This window comes from Biomphalaria glabrata, chromosome 2 (genome assembly GCF_947242115.1).
Source record: "Biomphalaria glabrata chromosome 2, xgBioGlab47.1, whole genome shotgun sequence".
In the NCBI taxonomy this organism is placed as follows: Eukaryota; Metazoa; Mollusca; class Gastropoda; family Planorbidae; genus Biomphalaria; species Biomphalaria glabrata.
In genome coordinates this window covers 53,131,411-53,153,397 of record NC_074712.1, presented here as the reverse complement: position 1 = coordinate 53,153,397, position 21,987 = coordinate 53,131,411, and the positions used below count along the sequence as shown (strand labels likewise).

Genomic DNA, 21,987 nt, shown 5'->3' with positions numbered 1-21,987 from the left:
TCGTTCTGACTTATCGTTGGTCCCGGGTTCAAACCCTGCCCGCGCCCATCCCCAATCGTCCTTCGGGAGGTTTGGACTCGAAAGTAAATTATCTTCAACTCTGAAGGAACATCCAAAACATGTAAAACAGCTTACAGACATTTGTGTCTACATGTGTGTCCACATTTGTGTCTACCCAATATCTAAAAAAAAAAATAAAAATAAACTAATTTTTCTTGGAAACTCCTTACAATTTCTGCCACTATATTTTGTTTCCTTCTCTTGTAGTCCATTTCAACTTGTGGCAATTATCAAACGATCAACTTGTGAGTGAGCATTGTACAAAGCATTTTTATAATATCCAGGCTTTGTGTTCATTTGTATAGCAGCGAATAGTACTTCTAAAATATGTGTGACCCCCCTCCAGACGATATTGTATTCTGCATCCCCCCTCTCTTTCATAGTACTTTCTAATGCACATTTGATGTTCTTTCTGCAGGATATGAAACATTTTTTTTTTTACTTCCTTTGACTGGCCCGGAAGTGGCTACAGTCAAACTACAAACCGGATGTCTTCTGGTGAATCAAAAAGTGGAAACTTGTAAGCTCACTAGAAAAGATAAACCTTCACGTTTATTGAAACAAATCAAATTACTAAAGGATAAAAACACCGAAAGTAAAACATTCTCCTGACCGCATAGGCCTAAATAAATATAGACTTTCCTTTTTTTTTTATTGTAAAAGACGGGAAAAATATTTTCGAATTTTTTTTTATTAGTGAACAAATATATTTGTATAAGATTAAAATATTAGTATGTTTAAATGTTTCTATTCTGTTTTAATCCAGAAAATTTCTATGTGCTTTTATAAGCTTCCCTGTATATCTATATGTTTCCATATTCTGCCACAAATGGTCATTGTTGTCAGCACCCCGTGTCCATTGACATGCTACTAAAGAAATATGAACTCATTGCAATAATCTACTTTAGTATATAAGTCCAAATGTTTATTAAAGTAAAAGAAAGATTTTTAAAAAATAACATGTCCACTCCAAATAATCCATGTTGCCTGTATTGTCGTTTTCCAGTCACGTGGTCATATTTTACAGTCTTGTATGACCTTGTAATGTTTTAAGTTCAAGGCATTGAGTTTTGGTGGGCAGGAACTAGACACAATGAATTATGTTGAAACACCGCTAACACCCACAGTGACCGGAAACGAAAAACAAACTGGTCACGAAATTCAAATCTGAACGTCTTCTGCCAGCAGCCCAAAGATTTAGAGCCCATTTAGATCCAATCTACCATCAAGACTTAGGAGGACCATACCTAGATCTGCTTTGATTTGATTGGGTAACAAAAAATGCACCTCGTTGTGAAAACATTAGAGTTTCCATCTACTAAATGAAGGCGGAGAAAAGGGACAAAACTTATGAATGGAGCTGAATCAATGAATGAAAGCGTTGTCTAGTTGGTAGAGATCAAATATGTAGCTAGAAGGTATAAAAACAAAGTGAAATCCCCATTTCTCACATCGCCCAAGACAGCTGAGGGTCCTCTGTTTCTCTGGCCCATGGTTTACGAGGGTGTCTAATGACCAGCACAACGATTAACCGCCCTTACTTTCCACAGCTAATGCCTGGTACCCATCAGAGTTTGGTGAACCCAGGGGCGGCCTAAATATCCCGAAATTCAAACTCCTAATCTTCACAGGGATTTGAACTCAAGCGCTCTATCCCTCAGCCACCAAGGCCCTATGCAATGTACACGTAAACCAATCTTTTAAAAAACAACAAATGTATTATTTATTTTTTAAACATTGAACTCTCGTTACCTGTAAACCAAAATAGATTTGTTGTCCAAGATGTTATTTGTCACCTCGTGACTATTTGAAACGGTCCGTGTGCTCTAGTCTGTCCTGTTTGTATCAGCGACTGGCTTGGGTTAGAAATAAACAAAAGGTGATCTATTTTTATTTACAGGCACACATCAGAACTGTCATCTTGTAACCTGATTTAGATAGTCTAGTTCAGGGGTCGGCAACCTTTTGAGTCGGAAGAACCTAAAATTAAAATTTACAAAATTTTTAAATTTTTAAAGATCCACAACATTTTTTCTTGCCAACAATTAATAGTACTCACAAACTCTTTTTAAACTTGTATTCCTATATATAGTGTTTTCCCCTACAAATTAGATAATATATATGGCGTTATTAGATAATTATTTTTAATTTGGTAACAACTAAAGCAATTAAACATTTACTTACAACACTAACGTGTACTTCAATAACAAACAATTGAACAAACAAATCGGAGCGATGGCTTTGCAAGGTTTTAGAAAGTTTGGATAGATTAGGCTCATAACTTGTTTTTAGTTTCAAACACGACTCTAAATTTTCATTTGTTGAGTTGGCTTCTTACTTTACTTTTAATTCTATTTATACAAGAGAACGTTTTCTTGCACGAATATGTCGATCCAAAGATGTAGCAATCTGGAAGACTATTCAACTCATCAACTCGCGGCATTTCTTTGAAAGCTGTTCACTTTTGTTGCGTTACGTACACACATTTTTGGACTTCCAACACTTCCAACTTGTTTTTCAACTCTGTAAATTTTCCACCCCACACAACTTTATTTTTTAAATCCAGCAATTGCATTTCTGAAGATCCAGTATCAATTTCAAATGGATCAATGTGGATTTCGTTACTATTTGTGTTGAAATGGTGTACCAGGAATGCTAGAATAGTTTTGTTGGTTTTGAACTGCTCAAATTTATCAAGAAATTCATCTTAGATTTGTTTATAACTGTGCTGAAGTAATTCGTGTCAAACGTTGTACTGATTTTATCGCGATACTGCTTTAGACATTGAAAATGAGGTGACTTGCCGCTCTGAATATCTTCTGCAAAAAGAATTTTTTCTTCAAAACAAAACAATTCGGCTGGGTTTTACTTTCCTTGCAGCTTTAGCTTCAGCTCATTTAATTTCGATGTTATATCCAACATAAAGAAAAATGCTTGCAACCATTGTCGTTCTCTAATTCAGGGTGATTAATGCCTTTATCATTTTGGAATGTATTTATTTCATTCAAGCACAAAACAAAACGTTTTAACCTTTGGAAAGCCATCGCACTTTGTTGGGAAGAAGGAGGTCGGGATACTGAGTCTCCATTTCCTTTAAAAAGTCTTTAAACTGACGACGGTAGAGTGCTTTTGACAACATGCTGTCAACAATCTTGATTACCAAATTTATGACCTCAACTATTTAGGCCGAAAATGTTTGGGCACAAAGCGCTTCTTGGTTTGGTTTATTATGCAGTGAAACGTAAGAAGTTCGCGGTTTATTTTGCTCCGAAGAATCGTTGTTGTCCCTTTAGTTTTTCCTGTCATACATCTGGCTCCATCAGGTCTTATTGAAACGATTTTTATTTAAAGCCATCTTAATGTCTTCATGGTATTTTGCACGGCGAGCGCTATATCTTCTCTTCTTGTTTGTCACGAGAGTGGTAGCAATCCTAGAGTTTCTTCTTTTGGACCTTTGGGAAGACATATACCTGACAAAATGGACAACTTGTGTCGTGTCTTTATGTCTTAAGACTCATCTATAGCAAATGATAAGACAGAAGAAAGTTGGATATCTTCCGCCTGTGTATATATTTGTGGGAAGCGAGGTCGAGAGGCCAGGTGCGCTTGAACTTGGCTTGGCTTGGCTACCTGGAAGGGGGCTCGAGGTTCGACACCCGACTCGGGCAGAGTTGTGTTTACTGAGCGCCTAAAGGCAGCACGCAAAACCACCTCCTAGATACCCCCTCCCCCCCACTGGTCCACAAATGAGATTGCACCAAAAGCGCTCTGAGCATGCTATAAGCATGAGAGTAGCAATATATAAAAAGCTATAATAATAATAATAATAATGTTACATTTGAAGACAATTGAGCTATTCTATCTTGTTCTGTTTAAGCAAATATTTGATTTTTTTTTTCAAAATTTCTGGTTTGTTTTTGAAATCATGAATCAGTTCTTCAGATACATGTATGAAGCAGTCTTTCAGATATTCACCATCTATAAATGGTTTGCATTTTTCCGCAATTTCTAGTGGTACCGCCATATTAGCATTACTTGTAGATTGCTTCTATCTTTGAGAAGATAATCGTATCTAACTCATTGACTTAGAACAAACTATTCCTAACAGCCAAAGCACGTGGTGAAGATGCTAATTCGTCTTGCGTCGAAAGCGATTTAAAACCTACATAGAAACATCAGACAACGGCCGAGAGCTTCCGACAACTGACAACAGTGAGGACGCGTGTAATGGGGGAGAGGTATAGTGTAAAGCGAGTACAAGTGGCTGAGAGACATAATCATTGCCTAATTCTCGTTAAAATATTCAAAACGATGTGAAAAAATGTTTCGATAAAATAAATAATATTTGCGTATGGAACTAAAGAGCCGCAGCTTCACACCCAAAGAGCCGCATGTGGCTCGCGAGCCGCAGGTTTCCGACCCCGCGTCTAGTTTAGTTTAGAAAGTCTAGTCTAGTCTAGTTTGGTATAGTTTAGAAAGTCTAGTCTATCAAGAAAGTCTAGTTTAGAAAGTCTAGTGTAGTCTACTTTAGAAAGTCTAGTCTCTAATGCGTGTAAGTTGTTTTGACATCATAACTGTTGCCAGTAGTTCCGGAGACATGATCAGGCATTTGTTCTGATTTCAAGAAGATAGCATTCTTTGAATTCAATGGTTTCTTTGTCATGTGTTTTTATTAGCGGGGTAAGCTGTAGGTAAAGCTAACACTTTTAGACAACCTTCAAGTATAACACATAAACACTTGTTTCAATTTTAAGTTAAGGTTAAAGGCTCTCAAATTTTAGAGCGGGCACTGATTAGACTAAAGACATGGTGGATGTGTGGTAAAGCGCTTGATTTCAGAACCAATTTAGATTCGAATCACACACATTCAATACCTCTTCCCTCTTTGTCTTTTTCAACGTATTATTATAATGAGAAAGAAAAAAAAAAGAGAAATAATTAACCATTGAGGGATGAACTTTAACCTCTAATACTTCTCTTAAAATGGATAGTTTCAGCTCCCAGTATAAAATATTGTTCTGTGCTCCCATACAGAGTTGTCTTCACTTGTCGCTAACGTCTGCACATCAAACAAAACAGTCCGATAGATGGCGGGAGTGGTACACTGAGGCAGATCGACTCATCCCTTCCCCCCTGTAGCACCCACGTGTCTGCTGGCTTTATTGCGCCAAAGCATCGCGTTACATGGCTCGGGTTCCAGACTTGCATCGCTCAAGATGAAATATTCATATAATGTATTGGGTCAGTCGCGACAGGATTGGCTAGAGGTCACGTGGCTCAGAATTCGCCGGCCTTAATTGGAGACATTTCTTTAGGGTTCTTGGCTATGATAGAAACTCAAAGTAGGACATTCAACACATTGGAATAATGTAAAGATAACATGGTGAATATTGACAGTTTTATAGGTAATGAATGGAAAGAGAAAGAGAGAGAGAGAGTCTCAGAGAGACTCAGAGTCGTTACTCCATCAAACTAGCAATAAGTTGATCAAAGCATATGTAAAATGACAACTAGATGCCTCTGTCTACGCATTTGTTGCCCTGTATTGTTTGTCACCTTTCTTTGCCCTATGTTCTGCCACTCCAATGTATGTCCTAGGACTAGGCTGAATGACTTCTGAACTTGTGTCACTGTTGTACTTAGGACGCAATGAAATCAATAACAATTGGATCAATATATTCTCTCTCTGACTCTATCTCATCTCTCTATCTCTCTCTCTATCTCATCTCTCTATTTCTCTTTTCTCTATCTCATCTCTCTATCTCTCTCTTTCTCTATCTCATCTCTCTATCTCTCTCTTTCTCTATCTCATCTCTCTATCTCTCTCTTTTGTACAGACTTCCTAATGCTCTTCTGTCCAGATGAAGTTATTACTGGCACACCTACATTGTGTCAATGTCTTCATTGAGTAGTCAATACATGTGCGGGGGTGTTGGTCTGTTTGGACCAAGAAGGTTGAGGGGAGTCTGAGCCCTTATTTCATGTAGGTAATAGCTCTCGCTGGACAGCGTGAATACTTAAAGTTGCACGTGTTAGTACCTAGGTCACACAAGGTAGATAACTAGATACTTGGGAAGGATACCAAGATTCGAACCATGTGTGCATCACTGAAATCTGGCCGCTGTAACTAATTTATTAGAACTTTGTCAGAAAGTCTGGTCAGAAACAGCAATGTATAGACCCGGTTAGAAACAGTTTCTACATATTACCTTTGATAAACCCTTCTTTCAAACGAGTGAGTCCATCAATATAGTATTTTGTTTAAAATTCAGATACAATATATGGATTATCTTACTTTGTAATTTACATAATCCATTGTAAATCGCAGTGGTGACCGAATATTGTGTTTAAATTGTGTGGCCAATAAATAGATGTTGTTAAATTGAAATACCTTGTTTATTTGTAGAGTGTCACGGAATATATGTTTATAGGATTAATTTACAAAAAATTAGATATGTCCCAAGTTACCAGGAAGTGATGTAACTCTTCCCAAGCTTCGGTGGGCCTACTAGCTTAGATGTAATGTAGGCTATAATCTGTAACCTAGCCTAGATGTAATGTAGGCTATAAAATGTAACCTAGCCTAGATGTAATGTAGGCTATAAAATGTAACCTAGCCTAAATGTAATGTAGGCTATAATATGTAACCTAGCCTAGATGTAATGTAGGCTATAAAATGTAACCTAGCCTAAATGTAATGTAGGCTATAATATGTAACCTAGCCTAGATGTAATGTAGGCTATAATATGTAACCTAGCCTAGATGTAATTTAAGCTATAATGTAACCTAGCCTAGATGTAATGTAGGCTATAATATGTAACCTAGCCTAGATGTAATTTAAGCTATAATGTAACCTAGCTTAGATGTAATGTAGGCTATAATCTGTAACCTAGCCTAGATGTAATGTAGGCTATAATCTGTAACCTAGCCTAGATGTAATGTAGGCTATAATCTGTAACCTAGCATAGATGTAATGTAGGCTATAATCTGTAACCTAGCCTAGATGTAATGTAGGCTATAATATGTAACCTAGCCTAGATGTAATGTAAGCTATAATGTAACCTAGCTTAGATGTAATGTAGGCTATAATCTGTAACCTAGCCTAGATGTAATGTAGGCTATAATCTGTAACCTAGCCTAGATGTAATGTAGGCTATAATCTGTAACCTAGCATAGATGTAATGTAGGCTATAATATGTAACCTAGCCTAGATGTAATGTAGGCTATAATCTGTAATCTAGCATAGATGTAATGTAGGCTATAATCTGTAACCTAGCCTAGATGTAATGTAGGCTATAATCTGTAACCTAGCCTAGATGTAATGTAGGCTATAATCTGTAACCTAGCATAGATGTAATGTAGGCTATAATATGTAACCTAGCCTAGATGTAATGTAGGCTATAATATGTAACCTAGCCTAGATGTAATGTAGGCTATAAATTGTAACCTAGCCTAGATGTAATGTAGGCTATAATCTGTAATCTAGCCTAGATGTAATGTAGGCTATAAAATGTAACCTAGCCTAGATGTAATGTAGGCTATAATATGTAACCTATTGACTTGAGAAATAAATAACTATTAAAGAGGCTGTTGAATTGACATTTGTTTCAATACACGCCAATGTTTTTATTGAGATTTATCGTTTTTTACAGTTCAACTAGGTGATTAAATATCATAATAGCCACGCCGTCTGACAATAGAGGACAGTGTAGTCAGTAGAGGACCTATTGAACAATAGAGGACAGTATAGACAGTTGAAGACATATTGGACAGCAGAGCTATGTCGGACAGTAGGGGATGACTAGGTCCAATGTCTCAGCGTTAGGCTGAACCTGGCCTTTAGTGTACGGTGATTGAGATGTCCACATATATGGTCCAATGTCAAACCACCCCCCAAAATTGCAAAGAACGTCTTGGGTAAAGAAAAGCTGAGGCTGGTCATTCTGTGTGCTAGGAACTTTCCACTGTCCATTGGTCAGTGTTGGGTTACGACCCGGACACGCATTCCTGAAGGGGGGAGAAAGGAGGGTATAATTACCTCCCTTCCCTTCCCCTTCTCTCGCATTCTCTCCTGGTGCGCTCTGACTGACCACAGACGGTCATTTATTAAGACTGACAGTTTCAAGCGGATCGTCGTGGTCAGTAATACAGTAACACTTGGCTAGCAATCAAGTCATCAATACTATCAGCAGCAAACTAGCGTGTAGTGGACGTTGAACTAACATTTGGACCAGCTATTCACACTGCCCAATGCTATGACAAGGCTAAAGAGTGTTTCAACTGATAACCAAACAATGAAAATAGCGATTTTTATGTTAGGATCCATGGGCGTATTCTCTCGCTCTAAGGGGAGGTCTAAGTGTGCTGAACTGTACTGACGAGACACTAGATCAGGGGTTCTCGCGGCAGAGTGGGGGGTTGTAAAAAGGGGTTGCCGAGCCTAAAAGGTTGAGAACCGCTGCACTAGATTGTGCCCAGAAATACTGAAAAACAAAATCTGTGTATAGTTCTACTCAACTAAGTTTGATTATTATAATTTACAGTTATAATATAGAAATACCAGATGTTCATATTATCCAGCTCAAGTAAAAGTCTGTATTAAACAAGCGCAAAATACTATTTGACAAAATAACTGTTGAAACAGTATGAATCGGAGAGTACTGATAGGTTATAAAATAATAGGCCTAACTAGTCAGGTCTAAAGTTATATCCACCTTTACCTATTCCTTAGTATGTTAGATCGTTGGGGCACCACACAAGATTTATCAACCGTCTTTCTCTATTCCTCTCCTTCTTTTGCCTTAGATAGAACCTCTTTGAATGGCTGGCTCGTCCATTCTTTTTTGCAGTTTTCCCATCGCTTTCTCTGTTTTCCTCGTCTTTTTCCTGCTCAAGGGGACTAAGTCGTCTTATACCACCACATATGTCAAGAACGATTTCTTTCCCTTGTTCGATACCGAACAAAGTAATTTATTACCAATATCTAATTAACTAACTGGTTATTTTTATTTTTTTTTTATTGATTCATGTTTTAACAGGTACAAGAAATAATTTTGCAAAATTTTAACTTGATCTGAGAATGGGTGTGGGAGAAATAACGTGTACAAACTTTTACCAGACAAACAGAACGAGTTGATATAAGCTTTGTAAAAACTGAATGGGGAAATGATCAAATATTCAAAATTTAAAGACCAAGTAAATGAAAGATAGTCGAATAGATATTACAATTATAAAGCCACATGAAAGGGTAACGCTACATCTAGGAAAAATTTAGTTTTTTTAAACATTTAAACTGGACTCGTTACACAAGTGGATCTACATGTCGTGAGAGTCAATCAATACTTTGACCTGGACAACTACTTCTGTTGTTTACAGAAGGTTTATGACCTATGACCCTTTTAGCTGTCTGCCTGTAAACATAGTGACTGTACACTATTTATACTGTGTACTACCACGTCCCTTTATTAGCATATTGGTGACGTATCGCTCGCTAAATGAACAGCAAACGTCTTGATTTCATTGTATCTTCGCCAATTTCAGATCTGTTTCATTCCCAACAGTTTGATCGAAGGTACAAGTATAGGACAATCAAACAACTCCACTTGACATGAAGCTGAAATGTCACAATTATTTTTTTTGTTATTCAATTTTTGAGTTGAGATTTGTGAAGACGGTCTTCGAGCCAAACCCGCTACCAGTGACTCTCTCCAACATAGACTGCTACATTTATAACGCACCCACCTCCAACTTATCTATATTTTTGTTGATCTATCAGTGGTCTTCATAGAATCACTAGGTCATTAGTATATAAAGAATGAACTTGTAGGATGGAAGAGAGAGAGAAAGAAAGAGAGAGAGAAAGAAAGAGAGAGAAAAAGAAAGAGAGAGCGAAAGAGAGAGAGAGAAGAGAGAGAGAAAGAAAGAGAGAGAGAGAGAGAGAAAAAAAAGAGAGAGAAAGAAAGAGAGAGAGAAAGAAAGAAAATGAAAGAGAGAAACAAAGAAATATGAGAGAGAGAGAGAGAGCGATGCTTCAAACTATATTTCGTATTTAAACGATGAGTGAACCTTACCACTACGGCTGACATTAAGACATGAAGCTTGGGTTACGTTATAACTATCTATATGTCACTCAGCTACTAAGAACGATTTCTTTATATGCAACACTAGTTTCTTGACTTCTTACTTCTAATAGTATTAAGTGATAGAAAGTTTGTGGATTTCTAGTTTGTAGTGCTCTTGTGCACATAGAGAATCAAGAACAATGGAGTCAAAGAAACAGCTGATAGAAACATATGCTCAAATAAACAGCTGATAGAAACATATGCTCAAATAAACAGCTGATAGAAAAATATGCTTCAAAGAAACAGCTTATAGAAACATGCGTCAAAGAAACAGCTGATAGAAACATGCGTCAAAGAAACAGCAGATAAAAACATATTCTTCAAAGAAACAGCAGATAGAAACATTGGCTCATAGAAACAGCTGATATAAAAATGCATCTAAGAAACAGCAGATAAAAACATATGCTTCGAAGAAACAGCAGATAGAAACATTTGCTCAAAGAAACAGCTGATAGAAACATGCATCAAAGAAACAGCAGATAAAAACATATGCTTCAAAGAAACAGCTGATAGAAACATGCATCAAAGAAACAGCAGATAAAAACATATGCTTCAAAGAAACAGCTGATAGGAACATGCTTCAAAGAAACAGCTGTTAGAAACATATGCATCAAAGAAACAGCAGAAGGAACATATGCCAAAAAAAAAAACCAGTAGATACAAACATGTCTCAAACAAACAGTAGATACAAACATGTCTCAAACAAACGGTTTTTAAAAAATATGTTTTTCTCTACAATCGTATAAAGTTATGAAGTATTTGCTAAACAGACGACACGCATAGAAGCCTCGGTGCTACAAATGGAGTACATCCTGTCCGAGTGAACACAAATATTGTTATCTTGTCATGTCTTGACAGTGATCCTACACTTTAGTTGACATTGCGTTACACTTGAATGCACAGCGAAAATCACGATTTTTATTAACTTTATTGTATTATTTTTTTTATTTACACATTTTGTGTGGCGCTCCCTGATACCGGCGGATCGGAAATAGGGGTGAGGGCGGGGTGCTCTCACTCCCTTTCCTCCAGCGGAAGTACTTTTGTTGAGAACATAACAACTACGTCAACACTTTGTTAAGACTTGATCTTATTTGCTTCGCAGTGCTAGGTTGGACAGTTGTCTGCCATCCCACGTGTACGATCAAACCAAATTAGCGGGTAGCACAGGGGGGGGGGGGGGGAGCGCGTTTAGCGTGTGGCTCAGATCTGCTTCGGAATTTAATATAGACTTTAAAGTAAATGTAAAATAGATTCCATTTGAACTGTTGTAAGTGTGTTGATTTCTCGGTACAGAACTTTAATAATACTTGGGGAAAAAAATATTTTTTTTCCAACGAAAAGGGAAGTAACTTTTCTGAACACTTTGTACCCAAGTTTCAACTTCAATGTAAAAACAGGATCGAGAACTTCTCTGGAACACATAATACAGCCCTCTCGAACCAAAAATACACGTCTTTTTTCTCACATATGTCTCGTTTGTTTTCCTTACTTCAACTTTAATTTCCGTAATTATCACCTCAATTACGACAGACTTCTTCGTGGTTACATCATACTTTTTTTTTTAGTTATAGTCGACATATAGAAAAAGAGTACAAACACAAATCCATCGTTATATCATAAACACACACACACACACACAACTCATCCCTTCCCTTCATTCCATTCTCCACCTTCAATATTCCATCCCTGCCCCCCCCCCCCCCTTTAAAACGAGGTTGTCAAACAATAAGACGACTTTATTGACTCGTTGCAGAGTTGGACTATTTCCTCCTATCACTTTGTTCTATCAGTCTTTCCCCTTGTCTGTATATGCAGTGAAGTACGAACTGTGAAGATAAAACTAGACCAGAAAAGGGAGCAGATCTGGTTATTGTTTAGCAGGTCATGACATGCAACAACGGCGACATCAGAGAGTCGAGAGTTCAAACCCTTAAGCCAGGTTCAAGTTAAGTGCCTAAACTGAGACCAAGTTTCACTGTGGCCAATGGGTCTACCACTTGTGGTCTACAGAACCATATGGTCAGACCGACAACCCCGAGACTCCTGTTGACTGTTAGGACTTGTCACAGTCTTCCTTCACTCAAACACACGTATAGCTCTCTCCCGCCCCCCCCCCCCTGTTCATACCATCCTCTTTTGTTCAGACTAGAATGATGTGCTACACCTTGGCTCAATACCACGACCTTGCCTTGCCTGTGACGTAATGTGGGCTACTTTCTTGACCCTTTTCCTCCACACGGACCATGACGACGGTATATCTCCTCGCGTTCAGTTTCTCACGGCCGTAGTAGTGTCTTATTGGTGGATGGTGAAACAGGGGAGGGTACTGGGACTGAAATTCATGGGAATTTGTTCAAAGGTCAGGTGGCTGGATTCCACACGACACACATGAAAGTGGGGGAGGGGGGGGGGGCGGGGGTAAAAAAAAAATTCCGATCTGTTTATTAAAAATGTCAATCGCACTTTTTAATTCTCTGCAACTACTGTCATTAATGAGGTTAACATGTGAGCTATTTACTTCAATACAACATTAGATCTGACCTGGTCTCTCACTTGTGTAATACTCTGCAACTACTGTCATTAATAAGGTTAACATGTGAGCTATTTACTTCAATACAACATTAGATCTGACCTGGTCTCTCACTTGTGTAATACAAATATTTGTCTTGTTATGTGCATTGCAATATTTTGGTCATGCTCTTGACTGTCACGTGCAACTCGTTGATCATGTACTCCTCTGCTATGGAATGAAACACATTTTATCATTCATTTGAAGAAGACTCTGGAATATTTCTCAGAGAATGTTTTGGAAGATGTCTCGGAGAATGTTTGGGAAGACATTTTGGAGAATACTTTGGAAGATGTGTCTGGATATGCTTTGAAAGGTTTTTTGGATAATGTTTTGGAAGATGTCTTGTAGAACGCTTTGGAATAATAAACAAGCAATGTTTAAAAAAATACAGAATAAAAAATGTCCATGTACTTAAAAAAAAAACAAGATTACAAAGAGAGTTGTGTTATCACACAAACTCAGAGGCGGCCCCCATCAAATTCACCATTTGACAAGAAATTTATTTAAACCATATTCTTGTTTTGATCATTTAAAGAAATTTAAAAAATTTGTTGTTATTTTCCACATAAAAGCAAACAGTGCATCACGTCGTCTTTGATAAGACTCTTCTAACTCTTCTGGAATAAGGTAGAGTAGCGTTAAGTGTTCACCTAAGACTAGCATGGAAGCCTCCCGATACAGTGTCGGTGGCATCTAGTGCGGTAGCTCAGGGTGTCACCCCTCCCCATCAACTTTCTTGAAATATGCTCCAATGAACACTATTGCTAGTTTTTTTTGTTGCTGTTGTTGTTGTTGTTGAACCAATACAGTGAGCTGATACTCTTCTTTTATTGATTTTTACTCAAATGTTAAATACCGATGTTTACTACATTTATTCAAATGTTGTTACAAATTTTACAATAATTTTGAATTAAAAATATAAACAGACTTAACATCATATGAACAGGTTTCTTTTGTTATACTTTAAATGGTATAACGTTGTGCTGTATCACTTACTCTTACACTACCATCTAGTTAAATGAGATTTAGTTTATTATAGCAGAAGCCTGTAACCTCTTTAAAAGACCTACTCTCTCTGAAGTTTTGTATTTAAAAGTGGTGTAATTTTTTGAAAAATGTGCTTACGTATATAATTTTTAAAAAATATATGGTTTACTTTCGGATAAGAAAAAGTAGCCGTTGCATCAGAACGTTGAATGATCTAAAATATCATAATGTCCGATTTTCATTTTCTTTTCTAGTTTCTGAGATCTAAACTGGACGAACGGACAGACAGGCCACACAAAACTAATAGCATCTTTTCCTCCATTCGGGGGCCGCTAAAAAAAAAAAACAAAGATAAACGCCAGTGTATCATATACTAGGATAAACTCGTATAATTTTAGAAATATTAATAGAGCATTTAACGGCTTGCTTGAATCAGCCACGTGACCACCATGTTTCTATGTTGCAGGTTGTATACAAGGTTGCTTCCCAACCTGGCTATGACTTTGACCTTGGCTACAGACTACTTGCCGTCTGCACGTCTCATAAAGATCTCTTCTCTCCAAAGTCTGCAAGTAAGTGACTCTTAACGTCCCAACCAATCATCAATGCAGTCAACCAATCGCTACTACCTCAGTTTGTATCCTTGCTTAGTCACGTGTCACAGTACAGTGTTAAGATCGCCTCCGAGAGCGGAAGTTGTTTAGTCGGACTTGTGAAGGACCTATCAATAACTGTAGTAATCTAGTAGCAGTTGTCAACCATTATACCGGGACTTAAGGATATTGATTGGTACAGAACTGCTAGTACTGAAAGTAGATACTCAGAGACACATACAAGTGACTGGCAGGTCGTTCAATGAAGCTGATGATCTAGCCGCCATGGGATTTGTCCTTATATATATATATACATATTGATGGCGGCTTGCTCAATGGGGGCGTGATCCGCGACACATTGGAATGTATCATACAAAACTCGATCTTTACTTCAATAAATGACTGTCTCTAATGGTAAATGTTTAACTTCTGGTTTAATAATGAAGTAATTTAAACATTTGTGAATGAATATAAATCTTATATTGAAGTCTAAATCTATTAACTCAACAGCTAAGGAGAGACAATTCACAGATTTGATTCTTGACCATTGAGTGTAGTGAGGGGTTGGGATAGTGGCATGAGTACAAAGAGAATGAGTGGGCTACAATTAGGATCACTGTCCTACAAATGACTTGGGCACACAAGATGTTGGTCAAGACTAGCTCAAACGCACCTCTACTCTATCTACAATGGGTACTCACTGTCCGACAGTTTGTTGATTGTCTTTCTACATTATAGGGAGTATTTCAGAAAGTTCACGTCAGTTCCAGTGTGTCAGTAAATACATTAAATATATCGCAAGCGTGTAGATTTATCTGACGAGGTAGGTGTGGGTTAGGGGAGTACATTGTGAGTCTTGTAGCTCTATGCTCACGATTGTAAGATATGGGGGAGTGGATGGGGGAGGGGCTGTCTTTTGATTGCTTCTCAGCCCCATTCCTCCGTGTTAGTACACCCCCGATAACACAGTTTTGATGATCTGGTGGTGTCCAGACAGCCCCTTGGCGCCCTCGTCTTCGGCTTCTCTCTGTACGTGCTTTTCGTGAGTTTCTCATCATGCACGTGCATGGCGCGCTCATCCTAGAACTAGAGCCGGCTCTAGCCCCTTGCAGCACCTGTTTCTACACATGGGCCTCTGGCACTAAACGTTCATTGTAAATAGCTGAGGAAAGAGCCCTTATATGGAGTAGGGTTGTAGCAGTCTTCTTCCAATAGAGTTGACTAGAGTAACAATAGAGTAAGACTATATGACCTATTTGATGGTAGAAGTTGTAGGAAGAAATGTTAAAGAATTCTCTACACTCTTATGTGGGCAGAGTTTAAATATTCTTTCAAACAGTAAAAGTTTACTAATAAATAAAATAAAAATACATCTACGTTGAGAAGTATTTTGTAAAGAATGTTGGTCCACTTTCACTTTAATATAAACAGTTGTTTGGTGTATCTGGTGTACAGAATTAAGGAGGGGGTCATAGCCCTTTTTTTTTTTTCTACAATTCCTCTATTCAGCTTGCAAATGTTTCATCAGGTCAAAATAAACCTGGCTCGGCGGACACGGTTCTCGGCAAGAGCTCTGACGATTTCAGAAATGTGATAGTTTATGTATATATATGAAGAAAAAAAAAAGAATTACTAGCCAATTTGCCAAACTGGGAAAACTCTTGCTTGACCGTTATAATTTTTTGAAATATTATCTTCTAGACAATCTGATCTTTTTTAATGCGGTTTTTACATGTAGGCCCTATTCATTTAAGAGTTTAATCGACGTTCAGGAACATTTTGCACAATATAAGTCTAGAATCTATAAGCCTATCATTAGAATTTTATAGACTCTAAGTAGATTTATACATTTCCTTTTTTTTTTGTCCTTTGGGTGGGGGAATTAGGGTGTTCTAAAAAAAATGTGTTCAATTTTTAACATCTATCATTCACAAGTTAAGAGTAAACTAATCGCTGGTACGGAAGGTCATTATAGGAATAGTTTATTTCATTAAAAGAAGTTATTGTTACTTGTAGTTGTTTTGTAGTTGGCAGCATTGAAGTTAGCGTTTAGTTGATCCTAAAAATCTGGCCATGTGTTTCCTATGAAAACGTATCCATCAATCTTTTGTTTTTTCGAACAGCAGTTTCAAATTTTATCTCAACATTTGTATATTTCTTTGATGCCAGTTTTCTTTCTTATTTTATTTACCTTTGTGTTTTTTAAAAATGTTTTTATTTTGTTCTGTTTTATTTTTCCCGTGCATATTGTGGAGTTATTAAAGAATAAACAAAACATCGGAGTCAAGAAGACGAAGCGCTGAGACTGCATCCGTCTCGACCAATCAACAAAAGTCTACACCACCACCATCCACTCCCCCCTCCGCCTCCTCCGTGGCCACGACACTATGTAACAAAAGCCAGTGATTTGTTTTGCCGTCGTCCAGTTAGCGAGACTGCAGTCGTGTTTGGAAACTTACAAGGAAGACGCAAGAGGTGGCGCAAATGTAGGTGAAGGTGTTTCAAAATAACTTGCATCTGTCTCGTTACTGAGCTTCTTAGGACTTGAATGTAAACCCAAGGTCAATCAGTGAAGTTCCTGAATAGGCCGACATTTAAAAAAAAATATTGAAATAAATAAATAAATATTAATAGCTCTAAATCTAGTCCTTTAAAACACGGACATTTTTCTATGTATCAGTAGGACGAATCTAGAGACAATAAAACAGGGGTTTTCAATCTGTGGGTCGCGACCCCTTTGGGGTCAGGATATCCAGACTTGACTCAGGTGCCAAGTAGCATAATTAAAACATAGCAGCCCTTGAAGCTTTTTATTTGGTGGCTCTCAGAATGACCAGAGCCATGAAACATCACACCATTACTAACAGTAAATATTTCCAGCGACCAAAGACATTGCTCGAGTTATGATAGAACCCGAACTCTTTACTAAATTTAGTCCAATTTTATTATCTAATGACACTGTACAGAGGGAAAAAAATGTGACATGTCTGCTGATATTTTCAATCAGGAAATATGATATCCATTTCCAATATTTAGCATCCACTTTGATGAATCCACAGACATTGTAAATTGTTCACAATTACTGTTTTTCTTGAGATATATACATAATAGCGATTTTAGTTTCTATGCAGACTTCTTGAAATGCAATGAACGGAAATTTATGGTTGGGGGTCGCCGCCAAGTTAACAATTGTATTGGGGGGGGCGCGGAGCTAAAAAGGTTAAGAACCGTTGCAATAAAAGCTGGAAGGGTGGGGCGATAAAAAAAAACATGCATTGTTCTTTGCTTGTTGATTTGTTGACTTAAACAATGTTCTAGTGAATTCTAGTTCGTATTGTCTGACGATGTCTGTTGCTTTTAGATTGGACTCGCTGTTATTCTTTTCTGTTTGTTTTCTAATGAAAGCCCAGACAGCAACATGATATTTCTGTTAATTGAGCGTTACAGTTATAAGTTAGAATTTAAATTAGTATCTAAACGACAGAGATTTGGTCAATGCTCAATCATCTAGGGAGTGTAGTGGTCAATGCACAGACTTAGTGTAGTGGTCAATGCACAGACTTAGTGTAGTGGTCAATGCACAGACAAGATGGAACCTAAGAAACAGTCAGAGATTTAGTAAAACGGTTAAAGAGTCTGGTGGTATTACATTAACAGTTAAAAAGAGATTAGTTTAACAGCCGAATAGAGATTTACTTTAACAGTTAAAGAGAGATTAGTTTAACAGCCGAATAGAGATTTACTTTAACAGTTAAAGAGAGATTAGTTTAACAGCCGAAGAGAGATTTACTTTAACAGTTAAAGAGAGATTAGTTTAACAGCCGAAGAGAGATTTAGTTTAACAATCAAAGAGAGATTTAGTTTAGCAGTCAAGGAGAGATTTAGTTTGACAGTTGAAGAGACATAGATATTTAGTTTAACAGAGAGACATGAAGAATTAGTTTAACAGAGACATGAAGAATTAGTTTAACAGAGAGATATGTAGAATTAGTTTAACAGAGATTTGTAGAATTAGTTTAACAGAGAGATCGAACTAATTTTAGAATAAAAAAGACTATACTTATTTAGGATTGAAATGTTGACAAAGTTGTTTTCACAACATCTTGCCCTGGTACGTTTGGTGTACTGGAGTCAGTCTTATAGTGGAACTGTCTTACTTGTGAGACTTCAAATGTTAATACGCTATAACCGCTACCATTTCGATTGCCCTCCATGTTTTTTTTTTTCAAAACAAACAACAGGCTAAGAACAAAGTTTTCAAAAAAAAAAAAAAGAAATATTGTCTGGTGAAATCACAGTTTGTTAAATATAGACATTTGAAAAAAAGGGAGAGTAACTCTGTGGGAAAAAACCTGTTTAGTTTGTTAATCAGAACCAGATGGTCGGCTTGTCTACGTCATAGTTGTGTGTATTGTGGGACATGTGGACTCTAGATGTTAACATGATGTGTAAGATGATCCCTAGAGATTGTTCACTTTGACCTACCTGTTAATGACCAATCTACCTACTCGATACATTAATATGAATACGAAGTTAATGTATGTCTACAAAATATCCAAGGCTAAAATACACACCATGTGATAGACATGTAGACTCGATCTTATAACATATGTAAATTATTCCAATGATTATAGATCTACATTTGGGTATTGATTGGGTAGACAATGGGCTGGGGAGGGATGCCCTATCTATTGTCTGATTTGCAGCTTGAGATACCATTACACCTAGGGTGGGTCAGTTTTGTACATTTGTATAATGTTCTTGATCAATTTGAAACGTCAAGATGGCTCGATCGTAGTGTGAGTGTTGTCGAATCAATTAGACCGTGTCGCAATAAAGTGTAGGTGTCAAAGTCTTAATGTCATCAATGAAAGATGTGTTCAATAATGGTTAGCTTCTGCGTCAATGTGCGTGTGTGTGTGCTGCGTGGTGGGGAAAAAAAAGTTATTGTTGAACTCCCCCCCCTCTCGCCAGGCGCCCTCGTCTGAGATGAAGGGGGGGGGGGTGTAAGACGGGTGTGTGTGTGTGGGGGGGGGAGCTGTACACAAAAGTGGAGATAAAGGAATGTGTTATCTCACGTGCAGGGGAGGCGCTGGTGGGGAGTAGAGGTCATCTGACATGTGGCTGTGAGTACTGCAAAGGTAGTCACACGCACGTGAGTGTGAGTTAGATACAGTTCTGTGGAAGGATATTTCCCCTTCAACTTGTCCCCCCCCCCCACCAAACCTAAGTTTTCCTTCCTTGTGTGTATGTGTGTGTGTGTGTGTGATGTTTGACAGCCATTTAAGTCGAGCTTCAATCTACACGTACTAGTGAGTGTAAGAGATTTCATTCCATTCAATCCGCTATTTAAACCACCACATAGATCGGTCCTGACAGCCTTCTGTGTTATATTTTATTCAATTGCTAAACTAATGTTTTAATGTCTAGGTAACTGCCAGATATCCTCTATGTGAAATTTGAGAACCCTTTGATGTACATTTAAAAAATCTGAGAACCTCCTAGATGTTGTATATTTCAATATGCACTAAGTCAACCCTCAGACTTCTATCATTTGATCATAATATTCAGTTGAGTTTTCTCGAGTTCTTTCCCTTTTGGAAGCACCTCTCCCCCCCCCCTCCCCCAAGGCCTGAACTAGTTCCCTCTGCAGGTGGCCCTCACTCTCTGGACGAGGAAGTGTAGCGTTTAGAGAGAAAAAGGGGAGATCAGCAGTGAGTTAAGTGATTTATGACCAGGAGTTATGCCATGCTCTCCCCTGCCCAAAGCAAGAGGCATGTGGACATGTTCAGCGCCCTGGCTGCAGCCGAGGCGAAAAATTTCGCTATTTGTTCAGGCGCCTCTTCTAAGCCCACCATCACCTCGCTTTCCCCATCTCTCGTTCTCATCTTCCTGTCTTCTTCTTTCCCTGGCTTCTGCAACCCGGACGTTTAACAGCAAACTGATCCCCGCCAAAGTCATTGGTCTGATAAATGTAATGAAAACTTATAGATTACCGTGGAGTCAAATATGAGCCCTCGTAAATGTTTCGTTTGATGATAGTCAACAAACACACGAGGAGATGGTGTTTATGTTTTAGTCCCACCACGAGGACCTGGCGGGGGTGGATGCGTGTGTGTGTGTAAGTGCGTGGAAGCAATTTGTCAAATTTAACCGTCGCGTCGCTCACCACTGAAGTGGGAAAGGGGGAGTACCATCAGTCGCTAAGTTCAATCTGTGACGACATAGACGTGCAAGCCAAGAGGGAACAACAGTAGGGCATTTTTGTTGACTTCATGTACAGCGGAGACCTTCTTGGAAGTCAGCATTGGTTATGTGTGACGTGGTACTTATCCGGGGTCACTTTCTACATAGGGCAGTGGTTTGGATAACTTTGTAACACTACCTCCCAGACATAGCAAACCTTTGTGTGAGTCTAGCAGGCAGTTTAGCAGTTGTTTTTTTGTTTGTTTTTTTTGCAAAGTTTAAGTATAGTTTAAATCAAGAGAGTGCGTCCTTTATTTTTTGTGTTATTACAAAACGATTAATAGAGTGAGATCTTGGAAAGGAGAATTTGAATGTAATGGTTTACTGGCTGTAGTGACTGATTGTTGTTTTGTTTTTGATTTTTTTTAAAGTAGTGCTTACCACTGAATTTATTTTTCATCATGTGGAATAATGGTGTATTTTATGTCTTATGTCAATTACTTAAATAGCTGTCCTGGTGTCAGGTGTAAAAGATATATTTGTTTGTTGTATTAGCTTGTATGTCATAGTAGATCTCGATTGAAGGTAGAGAGTTGGAGCACAAGAAAATTTATGGCGTCCAAAATTCAAACTTTGAAACAACTTTGTGTACAAAGTTTGAGAAGCCCTGTATGAGGTAAACAAGCGTACGTTCGGTCTGGAGTGTTATCAATTGGGAGTCACCAATAAATCGTAACATTACGCTGTTTAAGATCTAGATCTTGTCCTAACACAGCGAGATCTATCTAGTGTGTTTAACAGTGTGTAACAATGGTCGTCTGCCGAATTTGTTTCCCACTTTTGATTCTTAACGGTCAAGGTCACAAACGACATTGTCGCCGTCGACTGCCATTTGATCAGTCCCGTTGTTGTTCAAATGGAAAGCGTCGATTTGTATGTGTGGTGTTGGAGGGATGTGTGTGTGTGTGTTTGCTTGCCTTGCGTTGAATGTGCGTGTGTGTATCCACCACGCCGAACAAAGTACAGTCCACAACAGAACAAGGCATTAAACTGGTGGATAAAACTGAGGTGGGGAGGGAGAGTGGAATGTGATGAGGGGGGGGGGCGGGAGAGAATGGGAGAGTTTCTCCATTGTTGGCCTTCAGCCATGGTGATGGTCTCTTTCTTTCTTCTGATAAGGAGAGAAGGAAAAAAAAAGGAGGAAAGAGAAAGAGATTGTGTGAGAGAGAGAGGGGAGAGAACCATTCCCTATCTTGTGCACCTTCATCTTCCCATCTCTTAATCCCCTCTCGTTTTTCCCCCCACCTCCACTCACCCTCGTCTAAGCCTCCCAATACAAGAGAGGACGAGAGTCAGCTTGTAGGCAGAGGAGGGTATTTTGTTGATAATAAACCAGGCGCCCTCCTTTCTGTCAGGAGTTTTGAGGACGAGTTAAGAGGCAAAAGACGTGGAAATTGTGGAGAAG

The 21,987-nt window shown here is 38.3% G+C and overlaps 1 protein-coding gene across 14 annotated transcripts in view; it reads left to right on the top strand.

The window, feature by feature from the left end:
- The window catches only part of LOC106077154 (zinc finger MIZ domain-containing protein 1-like), a 389,001-nt gene that overhangs the window by 287,374 nt on the left and 79,640 nt on the right, over positions 1-21,987 (top strand). For all 14 annotated transcript variants that reach the window (XM_056021400.1, XM_056021414.1, XM_056021410.1 and 11 more), the window contains one exon: positions 14,210-14,315. In XM_056021400.1, the coding sequence (XP_055877375.1) occupies positions 14,210-14,315 (106 nt within the window). The remainder of the gene's footprint in view (positions 1-14,209; positions 14,316-21,987) is intronic.